The 26,206-nt window shown below is 41.1% G+C and overlaps 1 protein-coding gene across 2 annotated transcripts; it reads right to left on the bottom strand.

The window, feature by feature from the left end:
- Positions 1-2,221: 2,221 nt before the first annotated feature.
- Positions 2,222-26,187, bottom strand: ptenb (phosphatase and tensin homolog B). Of its 2 annotated transcripts, none has more exons than XM_067577240.1 (9): positions 25,609-26,187; positions 16,784-16,868; positions 16,151-16,195; positions 14,151-14,194; positions 11,934-12,172; positions 11,366-11,507; positions 11,094-11,272; positions 10,075-10,326; positions 2,222-8,253 (listed from the first exon to the last, which is right to left on the bottom strand). In XM_067577240.1, exons 1-9 carry the CDS (start codon positions 25,685-25,687, stop codon positions 8,065-8,067), a joined length of 1,254 nt encoding a protein of 417 aa, XP_067433341.1. In that variant the 5' UTR covers positions 25,688-26,187; the 3' UTR covers positions 2,222-8,064. The 2 variants fall into 2 exon arrangements, with proteins under 2 accessions (XP_067433341.1, XP_067433342.1); XM_067577241.1 differs by having other exon boundaries at positions 11,106-11,272; positions 25,609-26,184.
- Between the last annotated feature and the right edge of the window lie 19 nt (positions 26,188-26,206).

The raw sequence follows: 26,206 nt of genomic DNA, 5'->3' as shown, positions 1-26,206 counted from the left end.
TCTCTACTGTCCCCTCTACTGTCTCTACTGTCTCTATTGTCTCTACTGTCTCTACTGTCTCTACTGTCTCCTCTACTGTCTCTACTGTCTCCTCTATAGTCTCTACTGTCTCTACTGTCTCTACTGTCCCCTCTACTGTCTCTACTGTCTCTATTGTCCTCTACTGTCCCCTTTACTGTCCTCTACTGTCCCCTCTACTGTCTGTCCCCTCTACTGTCTCTACTCTCCTCTACTGTCTCTACTGTCTCCTCTACTGTCTCTACTGTCTCCTCTACTGTCTCTACTCTCCTCTACTGTCTCTACTGTCTGTCCCCTCTACTGTCTCTACTCTCCTCTACTGTCTCTACTGTCTCCTCTACTGTCTCTACTGTCTCCTCTACTGTCTCTACTCTCCTCTACTGTCTCTACTGTCTCCTCTACTGTCTCTACTGTCTCCTCTATAGTCTCTACTGTCTCTATTGTCTCTACTGTCCCCTCTACTGTCTCTACTGTCTCTATTGTCTCTACTGTCTCTACTGTCTCCTCTACTGTCTCTACTGTCTCCTCTATAGTCTCTACTGTCTCTATTGTCTCTACTGTCCCCTCTACTGTCTCTACTGTCTCTATTGTCCTCTACTGTCCTCTACTGTCCCCTCTACTGTCTGTCCCCTCTACTGTCTCTACTGTCTCTACTGTCTCCTCTATAGTCTCTACTGTCTCTATTGTCTCTACTGTCCCCTCTACTGTCTCTATTGTCCTCTACTGTCCCCTCTACTGTCCTCTACTGTCTCTACTGTCTCCTCTATTGTCTCTACTGTCTCTACTGTCTCTACTGTCCTCTACTGTCTCTACTGTCCTCTACTGTCCTCTACTGTCCCCTCTACTGTCTCTATTGTCCTCTACTGTCCCCTCTTCTGTCCTCTACTGTCTCTACTGTCCTCTACTGTCCTCTATTGTCTCCTCTACTGTCTCTACTGTCCTCTACTGTCTCTATTGTCCTCTACTGTCCCCTCTACTGTCTCTACTGTCCTCTACTGTCCCCTCTACTGTCCTCTATTGTCTCCTCTACTGTCCTCTACTGTCCTCTACTGTCCTCTATTGTCTTATCTACTGTCCTCTACTGTCTCTACTGTCTCTACTGTCCCCTCTACTGTCCTCTACTGTCTCTATTGTCCTCTACTGTCTCCTCTATTGTCTCTACTGTCCCCTCTACTGTCCCCTACTGTCCCCTCTACTGTCTCTATTGTCCTCTATTGTCTCTACTGTCTCTACTGTCTCTACTGTCCCCTCTACTGTCCTCTACTGTCCTCTATTGTCTCTACTGTCCTCTACTGTCTCGTCTGTTCTCATCTGAAATGACTCACAGATGTTTCATAAGAATATTTAATGAATCTCTTTGATCTTTTTAAAACAATCAATTCTGGTGTGTGCGCGTGTGTGTGTGTGTGTGTGTTTGTGTGTGTGTGTGTGTGCGCGTGTGTGTGTGTGTGTGTGTGTGTTTGTGTGTGCGTGTGCGTGTGTTTGTGTGTGTGTGTGTGTGTGTTTGTGTGTGCGTGTGCGCGTGTGTGTGTGTGTTTGTGTGTGTGTGTGTGTGTGTGTTTGTGTGTGCGTGTGCGTGTGTTTGTGTGTGTGTGTGTGTGTGTGTGTGTGTTTGTGTTTGTGTGTGCGTGTGCGCGTGTGTGTGTGTGTGTTTGTGTGTGCGTGTGCGCGTGTGTGTGTGTGTGCGTGTTTGTGTGTGTGTGTGTGCGCGTGTGTGTGTGTGTGCGTGTTTGTGTGTGTGTGTGTGTGCGTGTGTGTGAGAGTGTGTGTGCGCGTGCATGACCTAAATTTTCTTCGCCAGTTCTCCAGTCGTTTGGAGCGTGCTCAGTAGTTCTGTTGCAGTGCATTGTGGGGGAAGTGATAATCATTTCTGCCAAGTCACTGATCAATATCACACATCAGTAAATACATAATATACTGTATAAACAGTAGTATGTGTATATACACATAATGCATATATATATATATTAAATATATATGTTATGTCTCCATTTAATAAATTTATTCACTGACAGATTTTCAAATGTTTTTCTTTTGCATAAATGTTTAAATCCAGAAATTCATCAACCAGAAAAACCAGAAAAACCAAAATCAGGACTGAAAAAAATAAACTGTAATAAAAATATAATAAAGTGAAATTTACATGTGTGGAGCAATGACTGATGGGAGTTGTAGTTCTAAACAAAGCACAAACAACAGCAGCTGTTTATAAATAGTTTATTCACCTTTACAGTGTTTTTATTTCATTATAAAACAAGGAGGGAAAGAATAAAAGAACTGGGGGCAGTTTAAAATGACATATTGGTTTCCATGGTGATACAGGTCGTCGTTATGGTGACTTCTCTGTTTGTTTATTGTGTGAGTGGAAACAAAACTACAAAACAAAAATACCTGATGAAGCAAAACATCATCAGAAACATGACGACGCTCTGCTCGAAACAGTTTTCTGGAGATGAAACGAGCCTCAGAGCTTTTGACAGTTTGAATGATTGTGGAATTGATCAATACTGAAAAACACTGATTCTAACGGGATGATTTGGACATCGAAACCTTTCAGACGTATTTTCAGACACCAAAGAGCCGCAGAGGACGCAACAGAGCTGTATCGAGCAGGAAACTCTGACTTCAAGTAAAGGTCCGGTCACATGACCACTTCCTCCAAAAGCAACACTGAAGTTTTGTGTTTTGAAACGTAGAATCCATTTTTCTCCTGATGATTTTTGTACATAACACGACCAGACTACTCTGACATCACAGGGCCGCTGTGACCGAACCTTAAGGCAAAAAGAAGAAAACCTCCAAACTAACCAACAAACAAACAAATTCCATAAAAAAACAAACAAAAGATCAGCATCTGAGCTTCATTTTGGCAGGTTTGGTGATGAGATGTAAACAGAAAAGAGTCGTCCGGTGAGCTGAACCAGACGTATCGAAGACGCTTTCTCATAGAGGGAAAAACAGGAGATTAATTAAACTGTAATTAAAGTTCTTGGTTCCTTCACAGATTCCAGATTCACTGACGTTCACACGTCTTCAACCTTCACTGATCTTCACATTTAGACGTTTTAACTGTCGGGTTTCTGATTTCTTTACGTACGTTTCTGTCTTTCTAAGCAACGATCTGTTAGCACAAAGACTTTTATCTTCTTTCAGACTTTCTGGATCGGTGCAGGAACCTGAACATCTGTGAACACAGCAGGAAATTTACTTCAAAAGCTTTTGTTGAGTCGTTCTGAAGACGGTACATTTCTGGGGACAAATTTTTTGTAAAATTTTGAGTTGAAGAGAAAATCCTCGTTCTGGATGGACCCCGACTGCTGACTTACAATAACTTCGGTCAAAATCTCCCAGATGGACTTGACACAGTTGAACGAGGACGACCAACAACAATAAAATGAAGAAAAAGATAGAGAGCACCTGGAACAGTCAGAGACGTAGACAGCACCTGCCTGATCTCAAATACCTGAAACCCGTTCAGTGACGCCGCTACGCGCCGAACACAACCAGCGTTCAGCAGGAGGAACTAAAACCATCTGTTGATGCTTTCAATCAGGTTTATCTGTATCTGCATCTCTGCAACTGTTGAAATCTTAATCACTTTTATATTCTGACACAATTTTGCTGAGATGTTTGGATTAAGATGTAAACATTTAGGTTGTTGGTTATTTGTTAGCGGTATACATTCAGGACTGAGGCCCGTTCACTTTCTTTATGTTGTATCAACCAATCAGCTTGACTGATGTAGAAGGCTGAACCACCAACACCATTTACTGGGGTTGTCATAGAAACCAGCCTTACAATCTGCCTAACTACACCGAGACATTTTGAATTAACATTTTTATTGGAAAAATGGGAAAAGCATCAACCTTTGTTTCCTTTTCGACTTAAAATGTTTGGTCATACTGTGGAAAATAGAATCCCAGTTTGCTGGTTCGGTTCAGCCTTTTGCTGTTTCTGCATGTCTGGAAGGGTCGACACGCCGGTCATGTCTGAACGGGTTGATGACAGGAGGTGAGGTCAGGCCTGACAGCACCTAACTCAAACAGGAAGTGTGTTGTTGCTGTGAAACGCCGGTGGCGACACAAACGGAGCCTTCGGATCGATCGCTACAGCGACGACGGAGCTGCTCACAGAGTGAACATGAAGGAGGATCTGCAGGAGTCACAGATCCAGACTGGACGAACACTCGCTGCTGGTAGAGAGCACCACAGATGGACAACAGGCTCAACATCGGCCCTGGCTAGCTTAGCTTAGCACCTAAAACCCAACATGGACTGTAGGCCCAACAATGGCTGTTAGCACGAGGCTAAAAGATGCTAAGTGCTACACCTCAAGCTGTGATCACACAGGACGCAGCTTTATAGGCAGAGGGAACCTTTTTCTACTCGTTTCAATGACTTCAAGGGGTCTGGATGTTATTTTATGCTCAAGATTCCTCTTGTTTACAGCCTGATAATCAGACAATCCCTCAACCTGACATGGTGTTAGCTGTTTTTTGTTTCAGAGGGGCTTATTTTGCTGGAAATAATCAAAACAATCCTGTTTGTCATTTTCAGTCGACAGAAGCTGTGGCAGAGGTGGTTTGCAGCTGTTAACATATTTTAGTGGACATTTTTCTGGCTCCGCAAAGGAAGATGACTTCCCTATTCTTCATCCTGCCTACAAATCTCTTACTGGCTCAGATTGGTACTGAAACAGCCAATGAGCACAACACCAGAGCTATTTTGAGCTGAACAAGTCCGAGATGTGGGCAGCGATTCAAAGGTTTATCCACCCCTGTGCTCCTTGTTGTGAAAACCTGAAGGGTTTCAATCATCTCAGACCTTTCTTTGCTTTCCAATCACATGTAAGTCTTTCAAGGATGCTGAAGGAACAGTTGGACATGGTTGTTCCTGTTCACCAGGAGAAGCTGAGTAAACAGCTTCAGGCTCAAAACTAGGAATGGATGTTTTTTTTCCCCTCTAGACCAGCAACCCTCTGGACGACGGGATTAGTCCCAGATGAGTCCAAGATAAGCCTCGCCCTCCCTGTTCTGTCAGGGTCACCTCACTCTGTAACACACATCTGGGATATCATGATCACTACCCAACATGCTTGATATTTCAGGCATCTGCCTCTTAGTGTCCTTCCAGGTGACGCTGACTGTCCGAGTCTGGGAACTGTTCAGATGTCAAAATGGAATTTTGGGTTGGGTAAGACACCTGTCTGCGCATTGTCCAAAGACTCTGTCAGTGCCTCTACCCTAGCAGCTTCTCAGAATAAAGAAGCACTGTGGATTTTATGTTTTTAGGCCTCCACAGTGCGTCCTGTGTGATCAGGATCCCAGTGAGTCCTACATGGTCAATGGCAACAACTTGAAGATCCAACCCAGAGTCTTGGAAACAACACCTCACATGAACAATCAGTAACTACAGGACCAACGCAGGGCCGATGAAAGGTTGTAGCACCAAGTGTTAGGACGGAAAGCAGGCATCAGGTGGGACTAAAACTTAACCCACACATGATGATCTGGAGGCATATGTTCATTTAAATGATCATTATGGATGCCTCAGTCTATTGGGTGCCGATTGGAATGGGCTGATATATCAAACAGGGCCCGTTACTGACAGCACAGTCATCTGACAGAGGCCCTGTCTGGCCCAGATGGTGCTGGGACTTAACTGTTGCATCTGAAGTCCAGGTCTATTGTGGTACTTCTGTTTAGCTGTGCAGAAGAACACTGGATGAGCAGAAAGTAGTTTATAGGTACATCCACAAAATAACAGATCAAAAGCCTGGTCATGTTTACAAAAAAGGCTGCGACATTTGGTAAAAGCTCAAAGAACAGGAACTAGTTTGGGACTGGTTTTGGATTGGCTTGCTCTAATGATGTAATAGTCTCCCACCTGCTGTAATGCTAATGTGATCCTCAAACTGTTGTGCTGGGTGTTAAAGGTACACTTTGCAAGAATTTAAATATCTCAGAGAAGTAGCAGTGAATAAAGGATTAATAGTCTACCGCAGGGTAAGAATCACCCTCTTTGAAATGTCAGAAACCAAAGACACACTGAGCCTGAACTTCGTGACTCTCAGGAGCAACTGTGGTCACGCAGCCTGCTGGGAGCTGATTGGTCAGCAGCTGGGGTGCTGATTTAACAACATGCTCAAACAGTTTTCTCAACCTCCTCTGGCCAGTGCTCCTATCACAACAGTCTCATGACTCTTGAGTATGTCCTTCAGATTTATATTTTAAAAAGCATAAATGGAAATATTTACTTTATGTTTTTACTGTAAATGTATTTGTCTTAGAAATTTACCTCACACCCGTTGGGTCCTGAGCCCGAGGTTGAGAAACTCTGAGCTAAACCTCATAAATGTCAACTTTAAAAAAGGACTGCATCATTTAACTCGACAGAAATCGACACAAACACGAGCCAACAAGCTTTCATGGATGGACTGAGCTCGCCCAGAAACAGAAGCCTCATGATTCAGCGAACTGTCCTTTAAAAAGTGCAAACCCCACCCGCCTAGCATCCCACACACATCAAAACCAAGCGCTCTGGAGATCGTAGCTTTCTGCTTCAGTTTGTCTCGAGGTGTGTTAGCTTACCTAGGCGGATAGCTTAAAACATCCGGCTGAAGGAATGGTAACACTGTGTGTAGCTTGTTTGTTGTTTAGCTTAATGATTGATGTAAGTCAGAGTTTAACATGTATTTCTGTAACTGGAGGAGCTGATCGAAGGCTGAAGACCTTCTGTGCAAAACTAAAGACAGAATAGAGACAGACAGAAAAGTAGGAGTAGATTTGTTCACAGTAGGTTTGAACTGTTTGTGTTTGATTGACAGAACTGCAGCAGATTGTGAATAATAACTTTGTCTTCTTCATCGTCACATTCAAACATCAAGCTTCTCTTCTCTCTGCGTGTCCAGACCAGCTAAACTGGGTCTAAACCAGCACTGAGACTGGTCTGGGTTGGCCCAAATATGAGTCAAGACTGCCAACAGAGGGGGGGGGGTCAAATTCATCTGGGTGACACTTTTGATTTGTTTTCCTGAACCAGGTCTAAACTGGCTCAGACTGGTCCAGTTGAGGGGATTTCTGAAGACCAGGGTCAAAAACCTAAAATTTCCAGTTTCATAAGGTAAGCAGGAAAATCATGTTAGACCAATCAGCTATTTAAAAATGTATTAAACCAGCAGAATTTATCCTGCTGGGGTTTAAAAACATGATTCATCCATAATTCAACAAGTGTCATGATTGAATATTATCACCTGGTTCGACAATCTCATTCAATAAAATTGATTTCAGTGTCTAAATTCAGTTTCAGAGCCTTTTGAAGTTCTGGAGGAAACACTGAAGATTTATGGCATTAAATTTGTCTGATTCATACTAATTTATCAGCATAGATTTAAGTTTGCTGGCCTTCAAAGATCCACTTCATTCACGTTTAAAATGAGCCACATTTCTACAGAAAAAACACTTTAGGGCTGAAATGTTTGACGTTGGCACACAGAGAGAAGAGTCGACACTGACAAACACAACTGAAGACTGAAGAGCTGATACAAATAAAGATTGGTCTGCATATAGTTTCCTAAACTGGGCAGGAAGGAAGGAAGGACTCGAGGGGGTTGTGGGGATTCATCCAACAAACATCTCGGTGTTGTAACTGAAGAAGTCTACTTGTCAGTTTGTTTATATTCAAGTTTTACTCCTTTGTGTTTTAATCCTCCTCTCTGTCCATTCATCTGTCTTATTGTCCATTCGCCGTCCGTTAGCCCAGCCCCGCCCATACCTTTATCCCCACCCCCCTCACCGCTGACCGCCATGTCATGTGATCATGTGATTGTCCAGCTGGGCAGAAGATAGGAGGGGAGGGGGGCGGGGTCAGTTCTGGTCCGTCAGTTATACTCCCCCGTCAGCGAACCACAGTCAGTTTGTTTACATACGACCTGTATACACATACATACATACATATATATATATATATATATATATACATACATATATACATATACATATATATATATATATATATATATATATATATATATATCTGTGTGAGTGTGTCAAACTTTTGTGATCTGATTGTGGTGGTCCTCGTCGAACGGCTCGTTCTCCGGGTCCGAGTCCGTCGTGTCGGAGTAGCGGTAGTGATCCGGTTCATTGTCACTAACATCCGGAGTAACTGAGGCCGACGTGCTGCTGGTGTCACAGTTAGCTCCTTCCTCGACCGTCTTTGTGAAGAATAATTTCACCTGAAGAAGACAAAGAAACAAACGTGAGCAGCAGGAGCCACCGAGGCAGCGCTTCAGGGCCACTTCTATAACGATCAATAACGATCGGTTTGTTACTATTACTTCCTAAAACTGCAAAAATATGATGAGAACAATAAAGGCTCATGTTTTAGACCCAGTTTATCTTGTGACTCTAGAGAAGAACAAAATGACTTTAACATCTGTGGACATTCCAGTGCAGCCAGAAGAAGGCTCATATTTATTAAATGTTACATACAGCTAGCTGGCAGCTAAGGAAGAGACGCTAACTACACCACAGACATGATGTAGCTGCATATAGTGAATGAAAGGTGCTTTATAAATAAAGTTTATTAATAATATTTGACATAATATGATTTGATAGCATAGATACTTTCTTCAATCAATCTTTTGACCATAAAAAGGTACAAATGTTCAGTTAAAGCATATAAAACATTGCATTAGCATTAGCATGGCTGACTAGATTAAAAAATATATCAGCAGCTAAAGTGTTGCCACATTTATTAAAATCCAGTGTTCAAGCTGCCAGAAAATCCCCCAACTGGGAACCTTTTCTTACTTCACAGTAGTGCTGGTTATAGACTATAACCAGACTATAACCAGATCATGACCAGAGTATAACCAGATCATACCCAGACTATAACCAGACTATAACCAGATCATGACCAGACTATAACCAGATCATAACCAGAGTATAACCAGATCATAACCAGACTATAACCAGATCATGACCAGACTATAACCAGATCATGACCAGACTATAACCAGACTATAACCAGATCATGACCAGACTATAACCAGATCATGACCAGAGTATAACCAGATCATACCCAGACTATAACCAGACTATAACCAGATCATGACCAGAGTATAACCAGATCATACCCAGACTATAACCAGATCATGACCAGAGTATAACCAGATCATGACCAGAGTATAACCAGATCATACCCAGACTATAACCAGATCATGACCAGAGTATAACCAGATCATGACCAGAGTATAACCAGATCATACCCAGACTATAACCAGATCATGACCAGAGTATAACCAGACTATAACCAGGTCATACCCGGACTATAACCAGACTATAACCAGATCATGACCAGACTATAACCAGATCATGACCAGACTATAACCAGATCATACCCAGACTATAACCAGATCATGACCAGAGTATAACCAGATCATACCCAGACTATAACCAGACTATAACCAGATCATGACCAGACTATAACCAGATCATGACCAGGGTATAACCAGACTATAACCAGATCATGACCAGACTATAACCAGATCATGACCAGGGTATAACCAGACTATAACCAGATCATGACCAGGGTATAACCAGACTATAACCAGATCATGACCAGACTATAACCAGATCATGACCAGACTATAACCAGATAATGACCATATCATAACCAGACTCTAGCCAGACTATAACCAGATTAACACCACTCTGAACCAACATAAATGTTTTACTTTGAAGTTCGGGGAGAAGACTTTAACAAGATCGTGACCAGAGTATAACCAGATCATGACCAGGGTATAACTAGACTATAACCAGATCATGACCAGATGATAACCAGACTCTAGCCAGACTATAACCAGATTATAGTCAGACTATAACCAGATTATACCCAGACTATAACCAGATCTTGACCAGACTATAACCAGATCTTGACCAGACTATAACCAGATAATGACCAGATCATAACCAGACTCTAGCCAGACTATAACCAGATTACAGCCAGACTATAACCAGATTAACACCACTCTGAACCAACATAAATGTTTTACTTTGAAGTTCGGGGAGAAGTTCCTGTTGGCCTTATCCTTGTTGGCCTTGTCCAGGTCGTTCTTGGTCAGAGTGAGAACCAGGTAATCCCTGTCGTTGGTTTCTCCTCCAGTCATTGTCATCGTCGTCGTCATCCCCGGCGTTCTGTCGGACGGTTCCCGCGGCGTCCCGGCGCTGCCGTTCTCCAGTTTGTCGAGGTTCTCCTCTGGGCCCGGGATGAAGAAGGTGTTGACCCAGAAGTGGAACATCTTTTCCTGCAGGGACAGAGGAGGAAACACACAGTTAAACCCTGTTTCGACCAAACGTCATCTCAGGAACTAAACCTGGAACTAAAAGTCCCTGTTGTGCTTCCTGTGTGTGTTTCCACCACATCCAGGTAGATGCTGCAGATTAGACCCATGACGAATTAAAAAACAACATGCAGGAAACAACAACACAGATTAGTCCTGTTCGTTGCATTTACTGCTGCATGTTGATTTCCATGATGAAACAATTTATAATATCTTGCCCAAACAAATCATAAATCCAGCCTTTAAATCAAATCATGTTAAATATTTGTACATTAAAAGTACCATAAATATTTCAATTAATGATTAGCCCAACGCATATATCATAATAATATTTAACAAATTGGATTAAAGATTACAAAGATTATCCATTAACCTCCATGTCAGTTCTTAAACGCACCATAATCTCAATCAATAGAAAGCAACTGCTACTTATATTAAAGATCAATTCAAAAGACACAGAAAACAACTACAAACATTCAACAGAATGAAACATGAAAAAATTAGAAAACACTTTCAATGCCTCTAATTGGCCGCCTTTGTTCTCACTACTGCCACTACTGCCTATGAAAGCTCACCTTCTTCTTCTATGAATGACGCGCTACAGTTTGAAGCATGACGCGGCACACAACACGTACGAGTGTTACTGCGTTAGTGTAACGTGTACAGGAACATTAAGAAGATCTGTGACATATTTGGTTGTTTTTATAAGAACCAACATTGGTATACATCACCATCCTCATCACCTTCTTCATCATCTTGTTCTGCTTGTGGAAGAACTCCACCTTGATGTCTCCGCAGACAGGAAGTGGCTGCGGGAACTCGAACAGCATCAGTTTGTCTTCCCGCCGGGTGTTTCCGGGGTTAGACGTGTGGATCTTCACCTTCAGCTGGTACACCACGAACTGAGGATCTGCAGCACAAACACAGGAGGGATTTACATTTACTGATGACGACGTTTATTGATCTGTCTGATCTGGCTGTGTGATGAGAGCAACGGTCTTACTGCAGTTGCCGCCAGTGAACATGGGGATGGTTTCAAACAGCATCTTGTGGAAGAGCAGAGCGACAGGTTTGTAGAGCAGCTGGTTCCTCAGCAGGAAGCTGTAGTAGATGACATAACGCCGCTGACTGGGGATGGTCACGCCCTAAACACACAAACACGCCGTCAATTTAATAAAGTATCAAACTCCCACAAGAAAAATGACACCAATGTCTCTGAAAACGTAGAAATCTTTACTGATAATCAGTTTAAAGTTGTTTGACTGTTCATACACTCACATGTAGCAGAAACATTTCAGAAAACAATAATTCATTTCTAAAAACATAAAGGAGATCCTGCGTGAAGGTGTCAGCTGGTTTGTCTCTGCGTGATGTATAAATAAAGTTGTGTCTCAGTGTGTTCACAGATCAATAAACAGAGTTAACTGAACGTCTACTTCTTATTTTAGTCAAACATTTAGATGATCTGAGAACAGGAAGCACATCTTCCATAAACCTGCTGCTGTCACCTGGCGATCTATTGAGCCTTCATCTTCATCATCAGTACTATGAAGGGGCGGTGGTCTGGTTACCTTCTTGTCACGGGTGCGGACCTCTCCGTAGAAGTCCAGCGCCTCCTGAGCCTCCTGGAACTTGCCGCGGTGCAGCAGATAGGCACAGATCATCACGCCGGTGCGACCTTTTCCCGCCTTGCAGTGGATGGCGGCGACGTGCTGCTCGTCTTCACTCAGCCACTGATCCAAGTCCTCACAGAAGGGCTTGATGAGCTCCAGCTGGGGCGGGTTGTGGTCCTCGAACGGATACTGAGCCACTGACAGACAGACAGACAGACGCATCACTTCCTGTGTCTGCTGATCTATTGATCACACCTGACTGAACCTTTGATTGATTAAAGTCTGATGGAAACATACATATGTATATGTACGTATGACGAGGAGAGAAAGACCCCATAAAGCTCATTATATCATTATTATCCTCCTGCACACTATATAATAATAATAATAATAATAATAATAATAATAATAATAATAATAATAAATCTATTCCTATTTCCTTTATCATATTTCATTATATACTATGCATATAATCATTCTACAATAGATAACTACTTTTTATCAATGTCACTACTCTAATTTATTACATAATAGATATATAATTACTGCCCAGTGTAAAATAAACCTCTAATAAACTGGAGGTTTGTTTGAGGTTTACTGGAGGTTTACTGGAGGTTTGTTTGAGGTTTACTTGAGGTTTACTGGGGGTTTGTTTGAGGTTTACTGGAGGTTTGTTTGAGGTTTACTGGAGGTTTGTTTGAGGTTTACTGGAGGTTTACTGGAGGTTTGTTTGAGGTTTACTGGAGGTTTACTGGAGGTTTGTTTGAGGTTTGTTTGAGGTTTACTGGAGGTTTACTGGAGGTTTGTTTGAGGTTTATTGGAGGTTTGCTGGAGGTTTACTGGAGGTTTATTGGAGGTTTACTAGAAGTTTACTGGATGTTTATTGGAGGTTTATTGGAGGTTTATTGGAGGTTTATTGGAGGTTTATTGGAGGTTTGCTGGAGGTTTACTGGAGGTTTATTGGAGGTTTACTAGAAGTTTACTGGAGGTTTACTGGAGGTTTGTTTGAGGTTTACTGGAGGTTTACTGGAGGTTTGCTGGAGGTTTGCTGGAGGTTTGCTGGAGGTTTACTGGAGGTTTATTGGAGGTTTGCTGGAGGTTTACTGGAGGTTTACTGGAGGTTTATTGGAGGTTTGCTGGAGGTTTATTGGAGGTTTGCTGGAGGTTTATTGGAGGTTTACTAGAAGTTTACTGGAGGTTTATTGGAGGTTTATTGGAGGTTTGCTGGAGGTTTATTGGAGGTTTGCTGGAGGTTTATTGGAGGTTTACTGGAGGTTTATTGGAGGTTTGCTGGAGGTTTATTGGAGGTTTACTGGAGGTTTATTGGAGGTTTGCTGGAGGTTTATTGGAGGTTTACTAGAAGTTTACTGGAGGTTTATTGGAGGTTTATTGGAGGTTTACTGGAGGTTTGCTGGAGGTTTACTGGAGGTTTATTGGAGGTTTACTAGAAGTTTACTGGAGGTTTATTGGAGGTTTATTGGAGGTTTACTGGAGGTTTGCTGGAGGTTTACTGGAGGTTTATTGGAGGTTTACTAGAAGTTTACTGGAGGTTTATTGGAGGTTTACTGGAGGTTTATTGGAGGTTTACTAGAAGTTTACTGGAGGTTTGCTGGAGGTTTGCTGGAGGTTTACTGGAGGTTTACTGGAGGTTTATTGGAGGTTTATTGGAGGTTTGCTGGAGGTTTGCTGGAGGTTTACTGGAGGTTTACTGGAGGTTTATTGGAGATAATGATACCGGTTGTTGTTGTTGGAGCCAGGATCAATAGATGATTGATCTTGTAGTATTCTCTGTTTGTTTGTTACAGTTTGTGTTATTGATCTGTGTGTGTGTTTGTCTGTTTTTTAGGAGAATGAGTGTTACTGTGTTCAAACAGTTAATACATTGACATGCAGAAAGCAAAACAACATAAAAAAAGACAAAAGCTTCTTTTGTTTGTTTCACGTCTCACAACAGGAAGTAGAATTATCTCCAGCGGATCATTAACCCTTTCACCTCCAACACCTCCTTTAGTTCAAGACTTAAAGCGCAGCTCTTCTGACTTGATTTGGATTTAAAACGACGGATCATTCAGCAGCTCATCCATCCATTTCATCAATCAGTCAATCAATCGATCAATCGATCAATCAGTACTCAAACACGCGGCAGTGACGGTCTCGTTTCTGATGTCATCTTACCTCGACAGTTGAACTTGGTGGTGTCATAATGTCGCTCTGCACACCTGTGAACAGAGAGACGTTACAGCCAGCAGCTTCATCTTTATGATCAATGTTTCTGTTATTGATCCAAACTAGAGAGACGCGGCGGCATCAAGCTCACACCAAATCACCAAATGATCACTATGATCATCAAACTACTTCTAAAGCTTCAATACAGGTCAGCTTCAGTTTGGTCCACCTTCCTCCATCCTGAACATCACACTACAGCTAAACTAATCAATTCATCTTTATGATTATTCTCTTCAATAATCAATTAGTTGTTTGATCCATAAAATGTCAGAAAATGGTGAAAAATGTGGATCAAATGTCTTGTTTTATCCTCAACTCAAAGATCTTCAGTTTACTGTCACAGAGACTAAAGACACCAGAAAATATTCACATTTAACAAGCTGCAATCACAGAATCTGGACTAAAACCAGCAATTATCAAAATATCTTTAATTTAAAATACTCAAAAAAAATAAGGAAATGTTAATCACAAAAAAACCTCTAAAGGGGACCTATGATGCTTTTCCTTATTGTGATGTCACAGCGTCAGATGTTCATATTAAAAGTGGCCGACGTGTTAAATAACAAGGTAGCATGTAGCAGTGTATATATATATATATATATATATATATATATATCTCCACAGTGCTGGGCTGTGAGCACAGGTCCCACTAGAGGACATCAGACCCTCATGGATTCTGTTTCTGACAGTTTGGTCAGAAACATGCACACCAGTAGCCTGCTGGAGGTCGTTCTGTAGGACTCTAGCAGTGCTCCTCCTGTTCCTCCTCACATAAAGGAGCAGATACCGGTCCTGCTGCTGCCTAGCAGTCCTAGCAGTGGTGACAAGGACACTAGCAGTGGTGACAAGGACACTAGCAGTGGTGACATGGACACTATCAGTGGTGACACGGGCACTAGCAGTGGTGACAAGGACACTAGCAGTGGTGACAAGGACACTAGCAGTGGTGACACGGACACTAGCAGTGGTGACACGGACACTAGCAGTGGTGACACGGGCACTATCAGTGGTGACAAGGACACTAGCAGTGGTGACAAGGACACTAGCAGTGGTGACACGGACACTATCAGTGGTGACACGGACACTATCAGTGGTGACACGGGCACTATCAGTGGTGACACGGACACTATCAGTGGTGACAAGGACACTAGCAGTGGTGACACGGACACTAGCAGTGGTGACACGGGCACTATCAGTGGCGACACGGACACTATCAGTGGTGACAAGGACACTAGCAGTGGTGACACGGACACTAGCAGTGGTGACACGGACACTATCAGTGGTGACAAGGACACTATCAGTGGTGACAAGGACACTATCAGTGGTGACAAGGACACTAGCAGTGGTGACACGGACACTATCAGTGGTGACAAGGACACTATCAGTGGTGACAAGGACACTATCAGTGGTGACAAGGACACTAGCAGTGGTGACAAGGACACTAGCAGAACACAAAACTAGAGGAGAATCAGTCAGGAAGGATGAGGAGAGATCAACAGTCTGTAGCCACCACATGCAGATCCAGTCCCTTTTTGGAGGTGGTCTTGCTTCTGCTTGTCCACTAAAGCAGGTGAGACTGATTCACAATCACTTGTGCTTCCTAAGTGGACAGATTGATGTCTGAAGATGAAGTGACTTGGTGTTATACTTTAGGTTTTTTGAGCAGCAGCTCTGCTCTCAAACGTTTCCAACAGTTTCTTCTGCTTTCAGGCGAGTCGACGTCGCCGGTGACGGATTTCTTCATACGGTCGTCTGCTCCTCGCCGAGCCACGACGCCATGACACAGCAGCGAAGTACCTGTCGGAGGTGTGCTGGTCGTCTGCAGCTCTTCATCAAACATCATCATCATCACTTGTACTCTTCCTCCCTGCGTTATTTCTAACTGATCTGAGCTCTGAGGGGCTGCAGGAATACTACATAAATACTAATAATAACCAGTCAGTACTTACAGGTTGTAGATCTTATAGTGATTCTTGTGCTTTGCATCTAAGAACCTGAGACAGAGAGAAAGAGACAGTTATTGATCAGTTCATCTGTTAAACACAGTAAACTCTCCGACAGTCATGTGACGCTCAACACCTCGAACTTCATCAGTCGACTGACAGAAACATCATCTGCTGCTATTCTGATGATCAAATCGTTTTCAGCAGAAACATCTGCTGTCAGCTTCTGGATGGGAAGCGTTTCTGTGAACGATTGATCAATGAATGGAGGAGATAATCAGCAGATTGATCAGTGATGACAGTAATCATTAGCTGCAGCTCTACTTTAACGACACTGTTCTCATTACATGTCTGCAGTTGATTCAGTCGCTGTTCAGTTACTGTCAAACCCACATTTCACCTATTGATCATGTGACCAACAAATCACTATAATCACATTATCAATCCCTTCTTCAAAATGACCAAATACCGAATAAACAACGATTAGAAGAGAAATATTCATCATATTCTCCACAAAACGTTTCATCTCAAAGACAAACAAACCGTTTCCTTTCAACTTCATCAATCTGGATTTACGCTCATCAATATTTCTCTGCTGAGCTTTCAGGAGGGGTCAAAGGTCACAGAGCCGTTTCTTACCGGACGACGTCATCGATGTTGTTCCTGTACACTCCTTCCAGACGCTCAGCAGGGAAACCCATGGCGATGATGTTTGGATAAATATCTGATCACACTGTCAAGGATCAATAATCACACATTCAAAACATCTGATCAACTGGTTTTTATCTTCTCAGCTTCTTCAGGAGGACAGAAACACATCTGTTCTTTAATCTCTACATCTTCTCCTCTTCCTGCTGGTTTGTGGTGAAATATGAGACGTTTACCTGTCAGTGACCTGACCTCCTGTGACCTCAGGTGACCTCCTGTGACCTCAGGTGACCTGAGGTGAGTAAAGCCACCTGTGTGTCAGAGTGAAGGAGGTCCGGACGGACAGAAGGACCAACAAACATAAACTCTGACGCTGCGTTCTTATGGTATGTAGTTAGTTACCATAACTACGTACAGAGAGCCTGAAACAAATATGGCCGCCTCACGTCAACCAGAGTCCATTTAATTAAACTGAGATTTAAAGGATCGTATAGTGATGCGTTCACTGGCATCACGTTAAGCCTGCGAAGGGTTAAAATGTGCTAGGAGACGGGACCTAAGACGTGTTTCCATGGAGACGAGTTGGATGGCTGAACTGTCTCAGCTCTCCTGTTTCATTCATGTGAACAGCATTGAAGTCTTCCAGGAAAACACGCCGTTATCGCCGTATTAAGCCCCTCCCTCTCTGAGTACAGACGTTCTGAACCACTACAAACACCTGATCTCCAGCGTGGTCGGACAGCATGTGACGAACCAGCTCTGATCTGATCATCGGATCATAACCGACAATCCTCCTCGTTAACCTGTGAATGTTCTGAGCAGAAGGAAACACGACGGCATCACGGCGACGTCATGTTGCAGCAGATGATGACTCAGGTGAAGGTGATGAAGGTCATTCAGACACTCGCAGACTGAAGTCAGACGTTTGGATTCAACGAGATATTTTAATCCTGACGACCTGAAACTTAACGAGCGACACGTCACACAGAACCAGAAGCAGACGTTCCATCATCGTTATGACGACGTTTGTTAGTGTGAAATCTACAAAAATCAGTTAAAACAGAAACTGACCATAAAGAAAAGCTGCTAGCCCAGCGGCTGCTAGCCCAGCGGCTGCTAGCCCAGCGGCTGCTAGCCGAGCGGCTGCTAGCCGAGCGGCTGCTAACCGAGCGGCTGCTAGCCCAGCGGCTGCTGGCCGAGCGGCTGCTAGCCCAGCGGCTGCTAGCCCAGCGGCTGCTAGCCCAGCGGCTGCTAGCCTTTAAAAAGTTCATCATAAAAATGTGGCTTAAAACAGAATATATATATCATCTTGCAGGTGTATGCTCTTTGGACACCATTGCTATGGATAAACAATGCCGCTGCATGCATCTTGTGCGTGTTTACTCTTTAGTAGAGGAGGTATGATGTCATCGACAGGAGACCAAATGAAACGGATCATTACCTTGATTGAAATTACAGAATTCTCTGGGTTTGATAATCATCGGAAACATTTGAGATAATGTAGCTACACAACTCAACAAAATATATAACACAGGTCTAGTTGTCTTTAAACATATATAAAATATATAATTATTAATATATATATATATAAACATATTTATGCCACATATGCTCAAACAATTCTAAGCCTAATTAGTCCATTAATCCTTTCCTGATAGCAGAAGAAAACCCCCATACAGATGTCAAGTTTCTCTAAAGTCTCATTTACTGCTTTTGTTTTCTCTCGTTATAAACTGAACATCTTCTCGTTATAAACTGAACATCTTCTCTCGTTATAAACTGAACATCATCTCGTTATAAACTGAACATCATCTCGTTATAAACTGAACATCATCTCGTTATAAACTGAACATCTTCTCTCGTTATAAACTGAACATCATCTCGTTATAAACTGAACATCTTCTCTCGTTATAAACTGAACATCATCTCGTTATAAACTGAACATCTTCTCTCGTTATAAACTGAACATCTTCTCTCGTTATAAACTGAACATCTTCTCTCGTTATAAACTGAACATCATCTCGTTATAAACTGAACATCATCTCGTTATAAACTGAACATCATCTCGTTATAAACTGAACATCTTCTCTCGTTATAAACTGTTGTACTTTACAGAACTCCTCCTAGAGCTTTAACACGATCAACTTCAAATTTGGTCGGTTACATTTAACACCTTTGCGATACTAAATTGGGAAGCTTTTTAGTTTTCATGGAACGCCGCTGGCATGACAGACAATTTTGCCCAAAACATGTTTGGGGCATTAAACAGGAAGTTGATCTAACTCCACTTTACATCGTCCAATCTGCCCAAATTTCTCATGTTTGATAATAGTCCAGAACACATCTACATGTCAATATTGAGTCATAGCGCCTCCTACTGACAACAGGAAGCCAGCCTTATGTAACAAAGGTCATCTGATTTACATGAAATTTAGATAATGTGGTCTACACATGATATACAGCAACATGACGTATAATTAGTGGGTGTTCTCTAGCGCCACATACTGTACACAGGAAAATGTAGATCCATGTCAGTTGTCCTCTGTTAATGTATTGCTGCATTAATATTTCACTTATGTAGTTTAGCCTACGAGCAACAGGGTTAGTAAGGACTAAATGACACATACTTCAACAGATGTATACACGATTTATAATAATTCATCTCCAGCACCACACACTGCAGACGATTCAGAGCTGTTTCAATAGACCTCCCATAGCAAAACCGCCGCTGCCACTTCCTCCAACGAGCACGAGATGCGACGGCGCGTTAACCACTGCAGCTTTAATTTTACTTCTATCTGGGACCACAGTTGTAGTTTTACTTCTATTTAGTACCACAGTTGTAGTTTTACTTCTATTTAGTACCACAGTTGTAGTTTTACTTCTATTTAGTACCACAGTTGTAGTTTTACTTCTATTTAGGACCACAGTTGTAGTTTTACTTCTATCTGGGACCACAGTTGTAGTTTTACTTCTATTTAGTACCACAGTTGTAGTTTTACTTCTATTTAGTACCACAGTTGTAGTTTTACTTCTATTTAGTACCACAGTTGTAGTTTTACTTCTATTTAGTACCACAGTTGTAGTTTTGCTTCTATTTAGGACCACAGTTGTAGTTTTACTTCTATTTAGTACCACAGTTGTAGTTTTACTTCTATTTAGTACCACAGTTGTAGTTTTACTTCTATTTAGTACCACAGTTGTAGTTTTACTTCTATTTAGTACCACAGTTGTAGTTTTGCTTCTATTTAGGACCACAGTTGTAGTTTTACTTCTATTTAGTACCACGGTTGTAGTTTTACTTCTATTTAGCACCACAGTTGTAGTTTTACTTCTATTTAGTACCACGGTTGTAGTTTTACTTCTATTTAGTACCACAGTTGTAGTTTTACTTCTATTTAGGACCACAGTTGTAGTTTTACTTCTATTTAGTACCACAGTTGTAGTTTTACTTCTATTTAGTACCACGGTTGTAGTTTTACTTCTATTTAGTACCACAGTTGTAGTTTTACTTCTATTTAGGACCACAGTTGTAGTTTTACTTCTATCTGGGACCACAGTTGTAGTTTTACTTCTTTCTGGGACCACAGTTGTAGTTTTACTTCTATTTAGTACCACAGTTGTAGTTTTACTTCTATTTAGTACCACAGTTGTAGTTTTACTTCTTTCTGGGACCACAGTTGTAGTTTTACTTCTATTTAGTACCACAGTTGTAGTTTTACTTCTATTTAGTACCACAGTTGTAGTTTTACTTCTATTTAGTACCACAGTTGTAGTTTTACTTCTATTTGGGACCACAGTTGTAGTTTTACTTCTATTTAGTACCACAGTTGTAGTTTTACTTCTATCTGGGACCACAGTTGTAGTTTTACTTCTTTCTGGGACCACAGTTGTAGTTTTACTTCTATTTAGTACCACAGTTGTAGTTTTACTTCTATTTAGTACCACAGTTGTAGTTTTACTTCTATCTGGGACCACAGTTGTAGTTTTACTTCTATTTAGTACCACGGTTGTAGTTTTACTTCTATTTAGTACCACGGTTGTAGTTTTACTTCTATTTAGTACCACAGTTGTAGTTTTACTTCTATTTAGGACCACAGTTGTAGTTTTACTTCTATTTAGTACCACAGTTGTAGTTTTACTTCTATTTAGTACCACGGTTGTAGTTTTACTTCTATTTAGTACCACAGTTGTAGTTTTACTTCTATTTAGTACCACAGTTGTAGTTTTACTTCTATCTGGGACCACAGTTGTAGTTTTACTTCTTTCTGGGACCACAGTTGTAGTTTTACTTCTATTTAGTACCACAGTTGTAGTTTTACTTCTATTTAGTACCACAGTTGTAGTTTTACTTCTTTCTGGGACCACAGTTGTAGTTTTACTTCTATTTAGTACCACAGTTGTAGTTTTACTTCTATTTAGTACCACAGTTGTAGTTTTACTTCTATTTGGGACCACAGTTGTAGTTTTACTTCTATTTAGTACCACAGTTGTAGTTTTACTTCTATCTGGGACCACAGTTGTAGTTTTACTTCTATTTAGTACCACGGTTGTAGTTTTACTTCTATCTGGGACCACAGTTGTAGTTTTACTTCTATTTAGTACCACAGTTGTAGTTTTACTTCTATTTAGCACCACAGTTGTAGTTTTACTTCTATTTAGTACCACAGTTGTAGTTTTACTTCTATTTAGTACCACAGTTGTAGTTTTACTTCTATCTGGGACCACAGTTGTAGTTTTACTTCTATTTAGTACCACAGTTGTAGTTTTACTTCTATTTAGTACCACAGTTGTAGTTTTACTTCTATTTAGTACCACAGTTGTAGTTTTACTTCTATTTAGTACCACAGTTGTAGTTTTACTTCTATCTGGGACCACAGTTGTAGTTTTACTTCTATTTAGTACCACAGTTGTAGTTTTACTTCTATTTAGTACCACAGTTGTAGTTTTACTTCTATTTAGTACCACGGTTGTAGTTTTACTTCTATTTAGTACCACGGTTGTAGTTTTACTTCTATTTAGTACCACAGTTGTAGTTTTACTTCTATTTAGGACCACAGTTGTAGTTTTACTTCTATCTGGGACCACAGTTGTAGTTTTACTTCTTTCTGGGACCACAGTTGTAGTTTTACTTCTATTTAGTACCACAGTTGTAGTTTTACTTCTATTTAGTACCACAGTTGTAGTTTTACTTCTTTCTGGGACCACAGTTGTAGTTTTACTTCTATTTAGTACCACAGTTGTAGTTTTACTTCTATTTAGTACCACAGTTGTAGTTTTACTTCTATTTAGTACCACAGTTGTAGTTTTACTTCTATTTGGGACCACAGTTGTAGTTTTACTTCTATTTAGTACCACAGTTGTAGTTTTACTTCTATCTGGGACCACAGTTGTAGTTTTACTTCTATTTAGTACCACGGTTGTAGTTTTACTTCTATCTGGGACCACAGTTGTAGTTTTACTTCTATTTAGTACCACAGTTGTAGTTTTACTTCTATTTAGCACCACAGTTGTAGTTTTACTTCTATTTAGTACCACAGTTGTAGTTTTACTTCTATTTAGTACCACAGTTGTAGTTTTACTTCTATCTGGGACCACAGTTGTAGTTTTACTTCTATTTAGTACCACAGTTGTAGTTTTACTTCTATTTAGTACCACAGTTGTAGTTTTACTTCTATCTGGGACCACAGTTGTAGTTTTACTTCTATTTAGTACCACAGTTGTAGTTTTACTTCTATTTGGGACCACAGTTGTAGTTTTACTTCTATTTAGTACCACAGTTGTAGTTTTACTTCTATCTGGGACCACAGTTGTAGTTTTACTTCTATTTAGTACCACAGTTGTAGTTTTACTTCTATTTAGTACCACAGTTGTAGTTTTACTTCTATCTGGGACCACAGTTGTAGTTTTACTTCTATTTAGTACCACAGTTGTAGTTTTACTTCTATTTAGCACCACAGTTGTAGTTTTACTTCTTTCTGGGACCACAGTTGTAGTTTTACTTCTATTTAGTACCACAGTTGTAGTTTTACTTCTATTTAGTACCACAGTTGTAGTTTTACTTCTATTTGGGACCACAGTTGTAGTTTTACTTCTATTTAGTACCACAGTTGTAGTTTTACTTCTATCTGGGACCACAGTTGTAGTTTTACTTCTATTTAGCACCACAGTTGTAGTTTTACTTCTTTCTGGGACCACAGTTGTAGTTTTACTTCTATTTAGTACCACAGTTGTAGTTTTACTTCTATTTAGTACCACAGTTGTAGTTTTACTTCTTTCTGGGACCACAGTTGTAGTTTTACTTCTATTTAGCACCACAGTTGTAGTTTTACTTCTTTCTGGGACCACAGTTGTAGTTTTACTTCTATTTAGTACCACAGTTGTAGTTTTACTTCTATTTAGCACCACAGTTGTAGTTTTACTTCTTTCTGGGACCACAGTTGTAGTTTTACTTCTATCTGGGACCACAGTTGTAGTTTTACTTCTATTTAGCACCACAGTTGTAGTTTTACTTCTATTTAGCACCACAGTTGTAGTTTTACTTCTATTTAGCACCACAGTTGTAGTTTTACTTCTATTTAGCACCACAGTTGTAGTTTTACTTCTTTCTGGGACCACAGTTGTAGTTTTACTTCTATTTAGTACCACAGTTGTAGTTTTACTTCTATTTAGTACCACAGTTGTAGTTTTACTTCTTTCTGGGACCACAGTTGTAGTTTTACTTCTATCTGGGACCACAGTTGTAGTTTTACTTCTATTTAGTACCACAGTTGTAGTTTTACTTCTTTCTGGGACCACAGTTGTAGTTTTACTTCTATCTGGGACCACAGTTGTAGTTTTACTTCTATTTAGTACCACAGTTGTAGTTTTACTTCTATTTAGTACCACAGTTGTAGTTTTACTTCTATTTAGTACCACAGTTGTAGTTTTACTTCTTTCTGGGACCACAGTTGTAGTTTTACTTCTATTTAGTACCACAGTTGTAGTTTTACTTCTATTTAGTACCACAGTTGTAGTTTTACTTCTATTTAGTACCACAGTTGTAGTTTTACTTCTATCTGGGACCACAGTTGTAGTTTTACTTCTATTTAGCACCACAGTTGTAGTTTTACTTCTTTCTGGGACCACAGTTGTAGTTTTACTTCTATTTAGTACCACAGTTGTAGTTTTACTTCTATCTGGGACCACAGTTGTAGTTTTACTTCTATTTAGCACCACAGTTGTAGTTTTACTTCTTTCTGGGACCACAGTTGTAGTTTTACTTCTATTTAGTACCACAGTTGTAGTTTTACTTCTATTTAGTACCACAGTTGTAGTTTTACTTCTATTTAGTACCACAGTTGTAGTTTTACTTCTTTCTGGGACCACAGTTGTAGTTTTACTTCTATTTAGTACCACAGTTGTAGTTTTACTTCTATTTAGTACCACAGTTGTAGTTTTACTTCTATTTAGTACCACAGTTGTAGTTTTACTTCTATTTAGCACCACAGTTGTAGTTTTACTTCTTTCTGGGACCACAGTTGTAGTTTTACTTCTATTTAGTACCACAGTTGTAGTTTTACTTCTATTTAGTACCACAGTTGTAGTTTTACTTCTATTTAGTACCACAGTTGTAGTTTTACTTCTATTTAGCACCACAGTTGTAGTTTTACTTCTTTCTGGGACCACAGTTGTAGTTTTACTTCTATTTAGTACCACAGTTGTAGTTTTACTTCTATCTGGGACCACAGTTGTAGTTTTACTTCTATTTAGTACCACAGTTGTAGTTTTACTTCTATCTGGGACCACAGTTGTAGTTTTACTTCTATCTGGGACCACAGTTGTAGTTTTACTTCTATCTGGGACCACAGTTGTAGTTTTACTTCTATTTAGTACCACAGTTGTAGTTTTACTTCTATTTAGTACCACGGTTGTAGTTTTACTTCTATTTAGTACCACGGTTGTAGTTTTACTTCTTTCTGGGACCACAGTTGTAGTTTTACTTCTATTTAGTACCACGGTTGTAGTTTTACTTCTATTTAGTACCACAGTTGTAGTTTTACTTCTATTTAGTACCACAGTTGTAGTTTTACTTCTATCTGGGACCACAGTTGTAGTTTTACTTCTATTTAGTACCACAGTTGTAGTTTTACTTCTATTTAGTACCACAGTTGTAGTTTTCTGTCAGCTTAGCTTGTTAGCGCCTGCTACCGTCAATGCTACCGAGATAAATATATAAAACAGCTCGCAAGCTAATTAATTCTTGATACACTGAGTAATGTGAAAGTTAATCGAGGATCTTTTCTAAGAAATGGAACATAAGCAGCTGATGCATCATCACAGACAGCCTGGAATTAAAGCTGCTAACGTTAGCTAGCCTGCTGCTAATGTTAAGTAGCCTGCTGCTAGCCCGATGCGGACTCCGCTGAGGAAACAGTCTTTTTATGACAAGCTATTACATCTGAGACAGACCTGCACCGGCAGCTCCTGACAGTTATGAACCGCTGATAATCAGACACACACTGTCCATACACAACATCAGAGCATTTGGAGGATTTTCTCACACTTGTCGCTCATTTTATCTTCGCTGTTTGAGCCTGTCAATGCTCCTAAAATCTGATTTTAATCGCGCTGCTTTGGTTGTTTAACTGTCACATTCACACCGACATGAAGAGTCTATCTGTCAGTTTTATGTGCGCAGCCCGCTTTCAGAAAAGGACAGCAATATTAAATCAACATTTCCGAATGGAGTTCTGCACACAACAAGCTAGCGCACCATGCTAGCATGCTAACTGCTAACCCAAAGCAGTTAAATTACAGCCAGTTTAAAAGGATACAGGTCAGGTCCAGGTCGAAGCCGTCCTCCTGGTATCTCCTTTTGTTTCTGCTCACTATTTCTTTAATTAGGGCCGCCATTGTGAGTCTAAAAGGATGAGAAGTTACCGAGAGACAGCCGGTGTTGCTCCGTCCCCACTGCCTGGCTGCCGGGGAGAGAAGCTAACGTTAGCTGGGAGCTAACCAGCTCCAGAAGGCCGTTTTTTTAAAGTTTAAATGCGGAATAAAACCTCCTGATGGATAATAAACACAAGTCTGGTCCGTTATCCGTCCTCTTCCCCGCCTCCCTGCGGGCTGCAGAGGGGCCCGTGGCAGGCCGGCCTGCTAGTTGACAGGTAGCCCGGCCGTCGATGCTGTTTTCTGGGTCAGAACCAGGGGGCGTCCCGCTGCGGGCCCGGGCGTCCAGGTCCCCCGCCCGGAGACCCAACCAGGTGAAGATCCAGCCCTCCAGACGGCGGATTGATCCGGTCGGACTCTTCCCGGCCTCGGTGTGCAGCAGAGACGCCGTGATTGAACGCAGATCAGTGGAGAGAAAATCTCTCCGAGGCGGCGGACAACCGGAGAACCGGAGACACCGATGGAGGCAAGCTGGAGTCAACG

The sequence above is a fragment of the Thunnus thynnus genome, chromosome 20 (assembly GCF_963924715.1).
Source record: "Thunnus thynnus chromosome 20, fThuThy2.1, whole genome shotgun sequence".
Lineage (NCBI taxonomy): Eukaryota > Metazoa > Chordata > Actinopteri > Scombriformes > Scombridae > Thunnus > Thunnus thynnus.
This window is presented reverse-complemented; position numbering and strand designations above follow the sequence as displayed.